General features: G+C 39.6%; 1 protein-coding gene and 1 long non-coding RNA gene across 2 annotated transcripts; one reads left to right on the forward strand and one right to left on the reverse strand.

The window, feature by feature from the left end:
* Window positions 1-76: 76 nt before the first annotated feature.
* On the forward strand, window positions 77-13,733 carry LOC118404238 (transmembrane 9 superfamily member 1-like). Its single transcript, XM_035803278.1, has 11 exons — window positions 77-350; window positions 5,819-5,908; window positions 6,796-6,877; window positions 7,552-7,656; window positions 8,397-8,515; window positions 8,739-8,848; window positions 9,643-9,778; window positions 10,654-10,801; window positions 11,579-11,704; window positions 12,602-12,694; window positions 13,567-13,733. Exons 1-11 carry the CDS (start codon window positions 273-275, stop codon window positions 13,716-13,718), a joined length of 1,239 nt encoding a protein of 412 aa, XP_035659171.1. The 5' UTR covers window positions 77-272; the 3' UTR covers window positions 13,719-13,733.
* On the reverse strand, window positions 2,948-4,308 carry LOC118404239. The gene is made up of 2 exons (XR_004829769.1): window positions 4,028-4,308; window positions 2,948-3,816 (listed from the first exon to the last, which is right to left on the reverse strand). It is a non-coding gene; the product is annotated as an uncharacterized LOC118404239 (long non-coding RNA).
* Window positions 13,734-14,015: the final 282 nt, after the last annotated feature.

The raw sequence follows: 14,015 nt of genomic DNA on the forward strand, positions 1-14,015 counted from the left end.
AATGGTCAATCATTAATCAAGCGGTGATTCGGCCCAGGATTAGTGGATGGATTAGGGGATGACTTCTTCTCGCGAGATTTTAGAGTCCGAGGTGACCACCCTTAACGTAAACACCCTCTCACACCTTAAGACGTACCATCTTACCGAACTTAAGACAAAGAAGAGCCTAGATTTTCTTAAGGGTTGTGTTTTCACGGAAGGGAAGAAAGGTTTTGTCCACTTTTAGATTTAAATCTCCCCCGCGAGATTTGGCGAGATCTCGAATTTCCAACATGGCGGCGCTCCTGGCTACTTTGCTGCTTCTCGGAGTTCAAGGCTCCTTAGGAAAGACTTACGAAGACGGAGAAAAGGTAAGACGCGAGAAATAAGACGCCAAGACGTTAAGGAAGCTTTCTAGAAAGCTTGGAGAAAATCTGAAGCTAATAGCTCGTTTCAGAGAGGAAAGGTCGCAGGTAAAAAACCGGCTCTGCAACTCTCGACATATCGACCAATGATTTTTCCTTCCACGTCAGAGCAAAACAAAACGCCTAAAATAATTTATGGGTAACAAAATTACAATTTTACATGCATATTTCAGTCAGGAGTAAAATTTAGGATCTGTTTATGGATTATGAGATATTGCCACGTCGATTCTTGTGACTGTGGCCTTGAAAAATAAGGCAGACGTAAATAATTTGTGTTATTTGTACCACAGTGCATGGGGATATCGGTAATTATCTGAACCGTATCGGAAATACATCGTCTCTAATAACTGGAAATGTATCGGAAAACTGTACGTATTGTCACCATAGTTTGTGTTCATGTGGAACTGCGTCGGAACTGTGTCGGCCACTTAACGTTTTCCGATACAGCAACGATGACCTTCCGATGGGAAAACAATATCCAACATAAATCCGATGGTTTTCCACGAAATTTATCGGTATCACATCGGTTTCTTTTTCCCACAGATTTCCGATGGCGGTCGCCAAGGCAACAAGTAACAGACATGGCAGATGGGATTTCCCCGCTTGGATGTGGCCATGGCAACGCCGCTGAGTGACGTGTAGCCTCTTTATTGGTTACCATGGCTACTGAATGATTGACATACGAAGCAACCACGTGATCCGTTCCATTATATAGTGTGGAGTGGCGTATCCACATTTCTACGTGCTAAATGTTATAGAATGAAAGCAGAGTTTGTTTTCTCAGCGGTAGCGTTAAAGAATATGAATAAATAAAGAAAAGGGAAACTTCAGACGATCACTTTGAAACCAGAAAGTGTGGGTTCGAGCCCTTGGTGCGACATTATTTTGAAGGGCAAAATATATTGTTACCATTTTGTTGGGGTAGAAAAACAAAACGAATTCCGAAGTCCCAACTTCCTTTGGAAACACTTTCAAGATTCAATGTCAAGATTCCAACCACCCACAGGGCAGACATCACGCTTCGGCTTTTCTTCATCAGCGTGAATGCCTTCTGACGCCGTGCGCCAGATGGTACGGGTTCTGTGGTTCCTAAATGTCAGCATCTTGAAAAGTGCCGACCTGATATGAGTTGTATATACAATTCATGCAAAAAGTTGTCTATGCTTGCATACTTCAGAATGTGGTTCTTAAAGTGGGCAAATTATATCTATTTCACAAAGCTGTACATAAAGAAACTGATTTTAGTGATTTGGACAAGAACAATTGCGTATATTTCATCGTGCGCCAAACCCATTCACAAAACATGTTTATTATCAGAGCAATTCAATAAATAAAAACATTTCATAAATTATGTTAATAAGGTCCCGAGCACAAGTTGGTGTCAACACCACTCATGCATATAGTTGTCTACGCTTGCGTACTTTGTATGTGGTTATTGAAATAAAAACATTACATCTTTTTCACAAAACTGTATAAAAAGAAACTGATTTAAGTGATTTTGACAATAACAATTGCGTATATTTCATCGTACGCCAAACCCGTTCACAAAACATGTTTATTATCAGAGTAATTCAATAAATAAAAACATTTCATAAATTATGTTAATAAGATCCAGTTTATGAGCGTTTTCTCTTGCCGAGCCGTCAACCCAGTTGCTTATCATAGATAGACGGACAGAAAATGAATACCGTACTTTCTCGATTAAAGTACCTTTGTTTGGGAAATAAAAATCGTTTCTGACTGATCTGTAATGGACCTCCTGCCTTCAACTTGTTAAAATAAATAAATCAGACAACAGTTCAGCCTTGGTTTCTTGCATGGAATATTTTGGCACCGCTTACGCTAGTTAATGTCTTGTCACTGTCCACGGGCGCGGCTGGTGGACAAACGTAATTCATTTGTGCATGAGCTAGTCCCTCTTTGAGATTTGTCTCGGTGATTGGTTGCCACAAATTTTCGTTTTACCAGCGCCGGTTCTACATTTGGAACTGCAAGTCTCTCTTTTAGTCTTATAGAAAAACAACACGTCTTTTGTGAGTTATGTTTCGGAGTTCGCCACGAAACGCCTGTGACAGAACCTCGTTTATACGTGACAAGTATCAGGTTATTTTTGCTGTCAGTTTTCGCTGATTGCCTGTCAAAAATGATTGAATTTTCAGGCAGTCCGGCGCCGGCGGCACGATCTTCAAAAGGCCAAGATCTGTCAATCAAGACTACGCACCGTGGGAAAGTGTTCATTTGTAGTGGCCATCTCGGAGCTGCTGTTTGCTGATGTAGTATCAAATCTCATAATCTATAGTTCAGTTTTATCCAGATCCCAGACGATCCTCGCTATTTTTGTTACAGCCCTCAAATTTCAATCAAATATTTGGCTATATCAATTGCAATTTGAAGAGTTGTACTCACAGAAAAAATGTGCCGCTAACATGCGTGTTTGTTTACACTTGAGGTACGTGCGGGTCCAACCTTTAGCTTGCGTTGTTCTTTATATCTTACCGTATTTTTCTGTGTTCCGTTGATACATATAAAAAATGCCGACACAGTTTTTGTAACATCGGATTTTATTGCTAACTTTTTGCACTGCTTTACAACCATATCTTTATGTGGGTAAATAACTCCAACTAAGTAAGTCACAGTTCTGTGAGCTGTTGTTAATCGCACGGCCGCGGTAACCGCGGTAAGAATTTATGTACATGTACAACGTATCTCTTGCGGAAACCTTGTGGCGTCTTCCATACAATTTCTGCGGATGATTTCGGGACGTCCAGAAGTTTTTTTAACTTTACGTATCCTAACTTCTGTGGAAGATTGCACGACGTACTAGTATTGCGGAAGATTACGGGACGGTCTACTAGCGGAAGAACCGGAACGTCTGCAGAAACTTGAAGCGCATTTCGTGGCCGTTACTGATGACACATATACGATCGTATTCTTTTATAAAAGCACTTATGTCATCCTCTTGCGTCAAAATATCTTCATGGATTTCATGGACCCATTTCGACGCACAGTATTTTAAACTACGATGATTCTGAAAGATTGTTCCGATAGTGCACGTGGTTGTCTGGTTGATCCTTTGATCTGTCTTGTACTATTACGGTCCGGCAAATGCTTGACTTTGTCTTTTTTATCAAGTGATAATATCCATATCTTGTTAATAAACTATAGTCTGTGTAAACTGTCTTTGGCTGAGTTCATGTTAACTTTCGAAACGTGTTAGTTCCAGGATTAGTGTTAGTATTAGAGAGTTAGTGTTTAAGAGACAAAACGAACTTTTGAGAAAAACAGTGAAACAAATGAACACGAAATCAAACTCAACGGGAACAAAACGGATAAATCAATAGACAATTTAAGATAAATCGGTTCTTCCGTGACAGCACATCTCCATCCTCAAACTTTGACGGTATTGACGAACCTGGAGAACGGGAATACACGACATTAGTCATGATCAACATAATGCACTGGTCAACTAGCCACCGAAAGTGACAGTGGTTAAAAAAGCGGGCACCGTAAAATTATCAATTTCCCTGGTTTAAAAAAAATGTAACGTTAAAAGAAATATGTATGGTAATCAACAAAACAGTATCAACTCTGTAGCTCGTTTACTGATATCGAGATATTCCTACATTATCCTGTTAATCGGGGCCTGACGCCTATCATGACCTCAAGTGACCTCCAGTCGGTGCGTGAAAACCGACACATTTCCGACATCTATCGGGCACGTATCGGAAGGCTGACGGGATCCGCGGGAAAACAATGGGCGGGCGCCATTGATTTGGCCTGATTTCTGGATTTCTGTCGGATCCAACGTCGGAAAATCTGAATGTGAAAATCCGACATAAATCTTACATAATTACGTTACCAACCCGTTAACAACCCGACTTCCCCGTGCACTGTGTACCCCCCTCCCCCTAAAATTCAACCAACATTATGCTTATATTGTCTTCAAATTTTTGCATTTAGGTTGCATGTCTCCAAATTCAGTGATTATTTTCTAAATCTTAAATTACCCTGTAATGCTTGAATCCTAGGTGTCGGATCCTAAAGGTAACTTTTTTATCGTCACAAATTATTGGTCAATTAAAATCAATGAAATCAGACAACTGTATAACCATCAAATGCCGATTTAGTTTATTTTCGGAAACTGCTATGAAAATTAGACATTGTGTCAAAAATAACTTTAATAAGCCAGATCTCTGGATACCCATTCTCCAGTCTTCAATAGAACGAAGTGCCATGTTTATATTTTCTGCATGAAAATGTTGTATATGAAAAATTAAAAGATTAAGAATATGTTAGATTCAGAAAACGTGCAGTAAAATGTGAATTTGTATGGTAACCGTTCTATTTTCTGGATTGGTTTGAACAGGAGGAGGAACTTAGCTTAAGCAAATTATTAGTTTGCAGTGTATAGCAAGTTGTGCCTGATTCTTTTAGCTTTTATGAAACCGAATAAAGAGACTTTTTTCACACAAACATTGCTTAATTCCACCAATGTTTTGGTGTCAACCATCTGTCACCTTCTTCAGGGCAATTCTGACAAGTTCACATTGTACTTCAGTACTATAACGTTAGGTGTCACCACTTACAGTTACAAATACATTATGAAAGTAAAGCATTTACATATGTACAGTGAATTATTATGCATATTTTTTACAATGTGGTCAGGGTTGGACAAGTCCACTAGCCCAATTGTTCTGGGCAAGTGAAAGTGCTAAAATTGGGCAGGCAAATTTCTTACCTTTCCATGAGTGAGATTTATTTCAGACTTGTTACTTTCCACAGTCATGGCATCAAGCATTGATTAACATTGAAAAAATTGATAAAGGAATTCCATTGATGGAAGTGAAAATGCAAAACTGTCATTTATATTAGATTTCAGGAAAGGGAAAAGTTGGTTGAGGCAAGTGAATTTTTTATGCACGGCGTACCTGCCCGATACTGGACGAGTGATTTTTGGAAAACTTGTCCAACCTTGGCAGTCCCAAATGTATTGGAGCGATAGATAAAAGAAAAAGATTCATGGGTCTTAGTGGCAAGCGTGCAGATGTTGACACACTGGTGCACCAAATCGTTGGTGTTTTTAGCACCTGTAGACAAAACGTGAGGCTCGGTGGGCGTCACTCCACCGTGATGGAGGCAGGGGCATGGCGAGTATCGAACTCAGGACCTACTGGTTCTGATTCCAACGCTCTAGCCGTTGCACCACACAGACACCCCAGACAGGCTGAGACAGCAATACATACAAATAATAATAACTAATAAGTCAATTAACACAAGTAATACTGGTTCAACAGTTCTTTTGGTTGTGTAAAAAGAGTCTCGTATTCAGTGACATACATGTACAAACCTGATGAAACAATTTGCGGAGACTTTTATGGTACTGTTACTGTAATAACTTTTACTTTCTTCCACAGGTGACCCTGTATGTGAACAAAGTGGGACCTTACTTCAACCCACATGAGACATACAACTACTATGAGCTGCCACTCTGCAGGCCTGAGAAGGTAAGTTGATGAACTTTAGACCAATCCAATTTGTAATTTTTTGCTTCTTGGATTTTATTTCAGAAAAATGTGGAGTTTGTACATAATAATTCATCCGGCTTTACACCGGTGAGGCACAGTCCAAAGCACAAGTTTTGTACTCTTGCCAAAATGGTTATGTTTTGGGTCCATGTGTCTGTGCAAGTTACATGAATGTGTCTGTGTGCAAGTTACGAGAGAAACTGGATAAGATTTGGAAACGGTAAGACATTTCAGATAACATCCACTGTCTTTTGTCTGTGACTATGATTATCCAGTTGCTTCTTACTGTTACATAGTACTATTAGTATTACTTTGCATATCAGGGCTTGAAATACCACCTGCATATGCATGTTAGTGCAGGTTAGTGGAGCTGTGCAGGTATTTCTGGTGTCTACCTGCACCCAGTCCATGTACTGGGTTTTATACACCCATGTCCTATGATGTAGGTGTATATGGATTGTTATGAGCTGCATTGACTGTTACCACCCATAAAGTATACAAGAAAAAATAGTAATGGTTCCTGAACAATATTAGTATGATCCATACTTCCTAAATTCAAGGTGGTGCAGGTAAAATTTGTCTGGTGCAGGTAATTTTCAATGTTACCTGCACCAGCGCAAGTATGCAGAAAAAGGATTTCGAGCACTTCATATCGTATTACTTGGATGTCTAACATTCATCAATGCATGTTTCTGTGTGTTTATATTATAAATAGCATAACTCAAGAAGTTGTGGCTGGATCTTTATGTTACTTGCTATGTTGGTTGACACTTGAAGGAACATTTACATTGTTGGCATCCTAGCTGCTTTCCTTGGTACTGGAACAAGATTTCTGGTTTTGATTTTTTTTCAAAACTTTCTTTCAGGTTGAATTTGCCAGCCTGACATTGGGTGAAGTTCTTCATGGAGATCGCATGGCTGTGTCCACCTATGACATGAAGTTCAAAGGTCAGTTAGTAGCAGCACTCCTGATCAATACTTATGCCTTATGGGAAAGAGTATGGCAGCTGAACGCACCTGTGGGCTAGCCCATCCTGTAGTGCTTGCAAAATTCTGCGCGCTGGCGAATGAAACTCCACTGCCGGCTAAACTCTTTCCCAAGCATGTGATACTACTATCTTATGCGACCACAAGATTTATTTATTCGTTCGGCTGTTAACAGACAGCCAGGGCTGCCCAACTAGCCATAGGCTATTGCCAAGGGCTAGCCCTGGGAAAGAACAATACATGTTACATATAAAATCATTGTAGTAAACATTGTCAATATAAAAGCACTATCATTAACATAGCAAAATGGTTACAAATTTACAAATAGACCACAAGATCTGCTTGGAGAGTAGGAATTGACAGTCTACAACATTAATATTTGTTTTACGATATATTTTTTTAATCTACAGCATGTATGTTTGCTCAATTTGCAGATGCTTTGTACGATTTATACATGTAGTATATGGTCATAATTTGTTTTTTTTAGAAACAAAAATTGATGCACGCACAGATCCATCAACCATATAATCAAATCAACATGGCCTAAGACATATCTAGGAAGGTCTAAAACATCCTAAGACTTAATATTTCTCCAGTAAAATATTACATGTCTTGTTGTTTTTGTCCATCTGCAGCATCTGTAGAGAATGCTGAGCTGTGTAAACTAACACTGAATGATGAAGATCTCGAGCAACTGAAGGAAGCCATTGAAGATCTCTACTACTTTGAGTTTGTTCTTGGTAAGATGGGAAGAACCCTCACTTGTTACTTGTTTGACTTTCGTGCAAAGTCAGATATAAAACAGTTTGCTATCTATCATTCAATGTGAACGCTAACTGGAAAGGTTTGCAATTAGTGCTGCATACAAAAAATGTATCTATTCACCAGACAGGAACTAGACTTTTAGGAACTTAACACCTGAGCCTAAACGCTAAATTCCTAAAAGTCTAGTTCCTGCTGCTCAGGTCCAAAAGAAGACCTAAACGTCAGGAACTAGTTTCGGTTTTGCAATAAGCTATCTCTCGCTTATGATATTCTTCCTTTTCTTCCTAACTGTCTAAAACCTTCCATAGATAGTGAAATATGCGCTGGGAAAAGACAAAAACATTGTTGTATTTGTCACTTTCTTTGTATTACTGAGATTTTGTGTTTAGTACTGATGGTGTGTAATTTTGCCATATGATGCTATGCCAATATGTAATTCTACTTGTAACCTTAAAAAAAGGATTTATATAGGCCATAGGTTCAGGTCCTGAGTCTGGACCTAAACCTAAACATAAGGAAAGGCATGCAATCCCTAGGACAACACTAAGCCATGGTCCACTGTTTATTGTACTTATTGAAAAGAGCTAAAAGTAAGAGAATTTCTCCGAACTTAATATGCTAAACTAATGCTGTCCCTATGTGTTCTTTGTCACAACCATCTAGAAAGCACTACTACCAAAAAGTTACAACCGTTACCTTCGATTTCTATTCACAGATGAACTGCCCATCCGTGGGTTTATCGGCCATTTGGATGAGGGCGGTTTTCTCCCCCACAAACACAAGGTGTCCCTCTGGACACATCACCACTTCAACCTGGAGTACAATGGCAATCAGGTAGGGGGCATCCCTGTACTACAAAAATTCTATAAGAGTTCTTTACACACTTGTTACATGTAAAAACTTGTTACAAGATGTTCCATTTTACTTTTGCCTTTTTTTACTATCAGATTCTACCACAGTGTCCATATAAAGATTGTTATAGAAATGTTTTACCATTTGGCCATTTAGATTATTGTGTAAACAACTTGTTTATTGTTTGTTTGGTTTCCATGTTTAGATCATCTCCGCAAACGTGACGACCAGGGGCCACGACCCGTTGAGTCTAGACGAGGTTGAGGCACCGCTGGAACTAACGTTCACATACAGCGTATCGTGGAAGGAAACAACGTAATTATTTAACAATGCCATATTCCTATATAAACATTTGCTGTAAATGTATTTAAGTACATGGGGATTTAATGTAGGTCCATTCAAAGGTACTCTTATATTACAAACCCAATGTATTACTTGACTGAATGACCACCGCCTTCATTGGTCACTTTACTACCTTGCCATTACCATTATGCTAAAATAAAATCCTGGCTAGAGCCAAGCTGAGTTCTTTTGTGTTGATGGGTCAAAACTGCTGAGAGTGGGAATGACACTAGTATTGGGGTGGGGGTTTACAAATTTGTTATGACAATACAATGTGGTCAAATTAACACATCATACTTAGGGCTGTGTACCTAAAGAAATTTTAGGTACAGGTACAGGTACAGGTACAGGTACACAGGTTTAGGTACAGGTCCGGACCTTTACCTGTACCTAAACAAATTTGATCAATTATCTGTAAGTTATAAATGTAGCCAACTGTCTTTCTTAGAGAAAAATTGTCTTTGTCCTTTGTCCTTTGTATGAGGATTTAGAAATTTGAACCTCAAAACAAAGTTTTATTGATTTTCAACTGCAAGATTATCACAATTGTCATCTTTGATTTGGAATTTATGTATCTGTAGCCTTTAAAAGTGGTGTCCTCAAGTGCTTTAGTGTGTTTAGGTACAGGTACAGGTACACAGATGTTTAGGTCCGGACATGTACCCAAACAATTTTTCAGGTACGGTACAGGTACGGGTATTTAGGTACACAGCCCTAATCATACTTAATAAGTTTTAATGCATTTTCCTTTCTTTCCTTGTCTGTAGTGAGAAGTACGAGACCCGAGGACAGAGACTGAGAGATTCCAGTTTCTTCCCAAAAACCCTGGAGATCCACTGGCTGTCTATCATCAACTCCATGGTCCTGGTGTTTCTACTCATCGGCTTTGTGGTCATCATTCTGGTCAGTTCCATTATGTCATATATATATTTATGTCATACCTGGGCCGCGAAAACGTTCGATACAGGTGTCCCGGACCGTGTGATAACTTTCTGTAACACACGGGTTCTTAAGTTGTATCACACAGGCTTCCTTCGAGTAAATCAACCTATTTCGAATGGGCCGAATACGGCACGGTTGAAGATTCCAATACTGGATTAGGACGTTAGAGTTGCTGTTGTTACAATCTTTTGTTCGAGGACACAACATTTTCTCAACTTCTGGTGCATTTCGCATTGAAATATGTGCTTTCTCAAGTGGGTTTGACATAGATACCCCTTCGGCCGTCGGGCGATCCTTCCCGCGGTCGGGCTGGAACTTTGGCTGATACGGAATACACCATGTTGTATTCTATGTATATACCTTGGCTGCGATATTAATGTTCCATAAAGGTGTTTCAGACCGGGTGATAATTTTCCGTATCACACAGGCTTCTTAGTTGTATCACACAGGTTACTGCAAGCGAGTTCTTTTATTCAAATTTTTCTCGAATTGATATTCTTAAAGAATAAAGTTGTTGGCACAAATGGGAACAATGTGTTGCGTTTTATCCTTTTCATGAGTAGTTTGGCAATTACATGTAAATGAGACTGTTTTTGACCTGCATATGGCACATTAGTCAGTATCACTCGCGGTCAGGCTTGTACCTCGAGTGATACGGAATACACCGTGTTGTATTCTATATTTCTCCTATACACAGCACAGTACAACAAAGACTTTGATTGTAAAGGAATCTAAAAATATAAGGAGCTATATCCATTTGTGTATTTATTCTATAAGTGAACAGTGTAAGCATATTAGTAGCTGTATTTTTTAAACTATTTTATCTTGTTCCATAGATGCGTGTTCTGAAGAACGATTTTGCGCGGTACAACACGGAGGAGGAAGACAGCGAGGACCTTGACCAGGACGATAACGGGTGGAAGATCATCCACACCGACGTGTTCCGCTTCCCGCCACACAAGAGCATCTTCTGCGCCATCCTCGGTGAGACAAAAAACTTTTTTTTTTAAATTTCCTATTTCAGTACACAAAGTAAAGCTCTTACTGACGAACTTTGGATCAGTCCTCTGATCCTTCTCAAGTTGAATTGTATCAAAGCCTATGTCATGTGGCCAGAACAAAATTGCGACATGGTGTCAAAGGTATCCGACAGTTTGTGGTTCCTAGACATCTAAAACTAAAAATGAAGCAAAAGGAGGATATGAAAACAAATGCTATGATAAAAATCTTAGACTGATACTACTTTTCATGTATTTTCGTGATTGAAGTGTGCACTCCAATCAAAATATGCACTAGTTTTATGCCAAGTATCACAGAAATCTGTTGGACTGAAGCACATAATAGAGAAACTCGAATAAACTACGCACCCCTTCTCCACCAATCTTGAACAGATACATTTGTAAATTCATATTTATGATATTTTCTTCAGAAGGTAATTTTGCATAAATCTTAACTGTAACAGTTACAGTCGCTACAAACTTGTGGTGAATCACCAACCACAAGTTACAAAAATACAAGCAGCTCAGAAGAGGAACATTGTACACAAAAACAATGTGACTATGGTTTAACAAGAAAACCTAGAGGTGTAGAACAAATGTACCACCTTGATCTGTTTGAGATCCTAATATTATAAATATAATACCATTTATCTGTTTAATAACCGCAAATTAAGTACACACCTGACTTGGGTTTTTTTGAAATTTTTACTTTGTTCAAAATTGTTTACTTTTTAAAACTATTTGTTGTCTTGTTTGTTTCCAGGTGTTGGAAGCCAGTTCCTGACGCTGGCGACGGGAATCATCGTGATGGCGCTGATGGGAATGTTTAACGTGCACAAACACGGTGCCATGAACTCTGCCGCCATCTTGCTTTACGCGCTTACCTCATGTAAGGAAACCAACCTTCCTGTTTTTAAAGATAGATCAATCTCTTCGACTGGATAATATTCGTAGATTTAACTTCATAGCTCTTCCAGGGATAAACAAGTCCACTTGCCCTATTGAGTATTGTCCAGGGCAAGTGAAAGTGCTGTTCGGGCAAGTGCATGTCCTACCCCACTTGTCCGATCGGGCAAGTAAGATTTTTCCATTGATTTTATTGCAATTTTGATATACTTGTTACTTTTTACAGTCATGACATCAAGCAATTGTCTACAGAGAATTCCATTGCTGGAAGTGAAAATGCATATTCTAGTAACAGTGACATTTGAATTTTGGGCAAGTGAAAAATTGGTTCGGGCAAGTACATTTTTTATGTGCTTGCCCGATAGGACAAGTGGATTTTAGAAAACTTGTTCAACCCTGTCTTCTTGAGCATCACTAGATTGAACTCAGATTAAGAGTTCTTGCCAGATCAGTTTAGCATTGGGGTCCCCTATGCTGTGATTTGTACCTAGGGCTGTGTCTACACTTCTTTTTGATCAGTGTAAAGGGCTTTGTAACAAAAATGACAGAAAAAAATGTGGGATTTATTTTATTGAATCTGGTCCTTAAGTTAAGATGAAGGAAATAGTGTTTCTAAGGCTTCCAGGTTGTAATGATGTGTTATTCCCACAGGTGTTCTTTTTTAAACTAACAATTGTTACTTTTGCCATGCTGTACCCCTGGGTACATGACTTTCCTCCACCAAGGTAAAAATGAGCACCAGACTTCAGTTGGGGAAGGAGAGAGATGGGCTTTGCCTCCCTGCCCTAGAAACAGTGGACCCACTGCACCTACAGCTTTAAAATGCCAATGAAGACTACCTTGACTTGCCTAAAAGTTATCTGTTTTGCTCCATTGCTAGGTGTGTCCGGTTACGTGTCAGGTAACATGTTCAGGAAGCTAGGAGGACATAACTGGGTGTGGAACATCATCCTGGTCTCATGTATCTATACAGGTCAGTCAAAAACACTCACCATCTTCAGCAACTTAATGTTTACCTACCAAGAACAGAGACATCTTGTTTTGGCTGTTTTTTTCCCAAGAAAAATAAGGCCTTGAATTCCGGATGCACAATGATGATTATAAAATAAGGTCAATGACCTTGACCAGACAGCTGTTACCATGGTTACTGCAAGTGTAGCAGACACCCTGTGGTGTTTGGTTACATTTTGTAGTAAGTGGCAGGACAGCTGACGGGGCTGGTCACCTATACATGTAATGTTGCATGCATATATGAAATTCAATGTGTTCAAGTAAGAATGAACAGAGTTTGTTAGGCCTTATGAGGGTAAACAGTACTGTAAATGCAGAAATGTTCGCGGTGGATTTATTTTTCCAGGGCATTAAGATACTACAGTGGATGGTGCTACCGCGAAATTAAAACCACCACGAAAAGTCCTTTTTCCCGCTACCGGGAAATTAAATCCCTGCATTTACAGTATGTCTTTTCTTGCAGATGTTGCTTTTCTAGTATACTGTGAATGCGAAAATGTATGGAGTTTTGGTGGTAGTTGCTCCACTGCGAACCCAAAATCATGGCAAAAATTTTCATTCTGTCTTCTGTTTATCTATTCCATCAACTAAGAGATATTTATGTACTATACCTTGCACAGCAATATGATGTGTAGTACAACTTGTGGGCATCTGTTATGGTAAAGACACATGAGTCACAATGTACAAATTGAACACAGACCTGATCTTTGAAAAGTGTGCTACATATCCAGAGGGTACAATGTAGATATGGGGAATGCTAAAAATGGATAGGTTTGACTGTACATCAGATTATTGTATAATAACTATTTTCCATGTTTTTCTTTCATCCTTCAGTGCCATTCTTCCTCATGTGGTCTGTGGCCAACTCTGTAGCCTGGTACCTGGGCTCCACACAGGCCCTCCCCTACACAACAGTCATCCTACTGATCCTCATATGGCTGCTGGGTAAGTACTGGCCAGCTCAGAGCCTGGTCTCCAGGCTTTAGTCATGTATATAGGACTGTAGATAGCCTGGTACCTGGGCTCCACACAGGCCCTCCCCTACACAACAGTCATCCTACAGCGGCGCTCCCGAAATATACGTCAGTTTGCGCGAAACGTGTTGCGAAATTTCGCAGAACTCACTCCGAAATTTCGCAGAACTCACTCCGAAATTTCGCAGAACGCAGTCCGTAATTTTGCGTAACGCTGTGCGAAATTTCGCAGAACGCACTGCGAAAGTTTGCGTAACGCACTGCGAAATATCCCCCTGCGTAATCGAAACACCCATGCGAAAGCCTTCT

This window comes from Branchiostoma floridae, chromosome 17 (genome assembly GCF_000003815.2).
Source record: "Branchiostoma floridae strain S238N-H82 chromosome 17, Bfl_VNyyK, whole genome shotgun sequence".
In the NCBI taxonomy this organism is placed as follows: domain Eukaryota; kingdom Metazoa; phylum Chordata; class Leptocardii; order Amphioxiformes; family Branchiostomatidae; genus Branchiostoma; species Branchiostoma floridae.

Excerpts from the sequence above, each read along its gene's own strand:
- LOC118404238 (XM_035803278.1), top strand. The coding sequence starts at position 273 with ATGGCGGCGCTCCTGGCTACTTTGCTGCTTCTCGGAGTTCAAGGCTCC. Across the intron at positions 10,802-11,578 it reads CATCTTCTGCGCCATCCTCG|GTGTTGGAAGCCAGTTCCTG; the intron begins GTGAGACAAAAA and ends GTTTGTTTCCAG. Across the intron at positions 11,705-12,601 it reads GCTTTACGCGCTTACCTCAT|GTGTGTCCGGTTACGTGTCA; the intron begins GTAAGGAAACCA and ends CTCCATTGCTAG.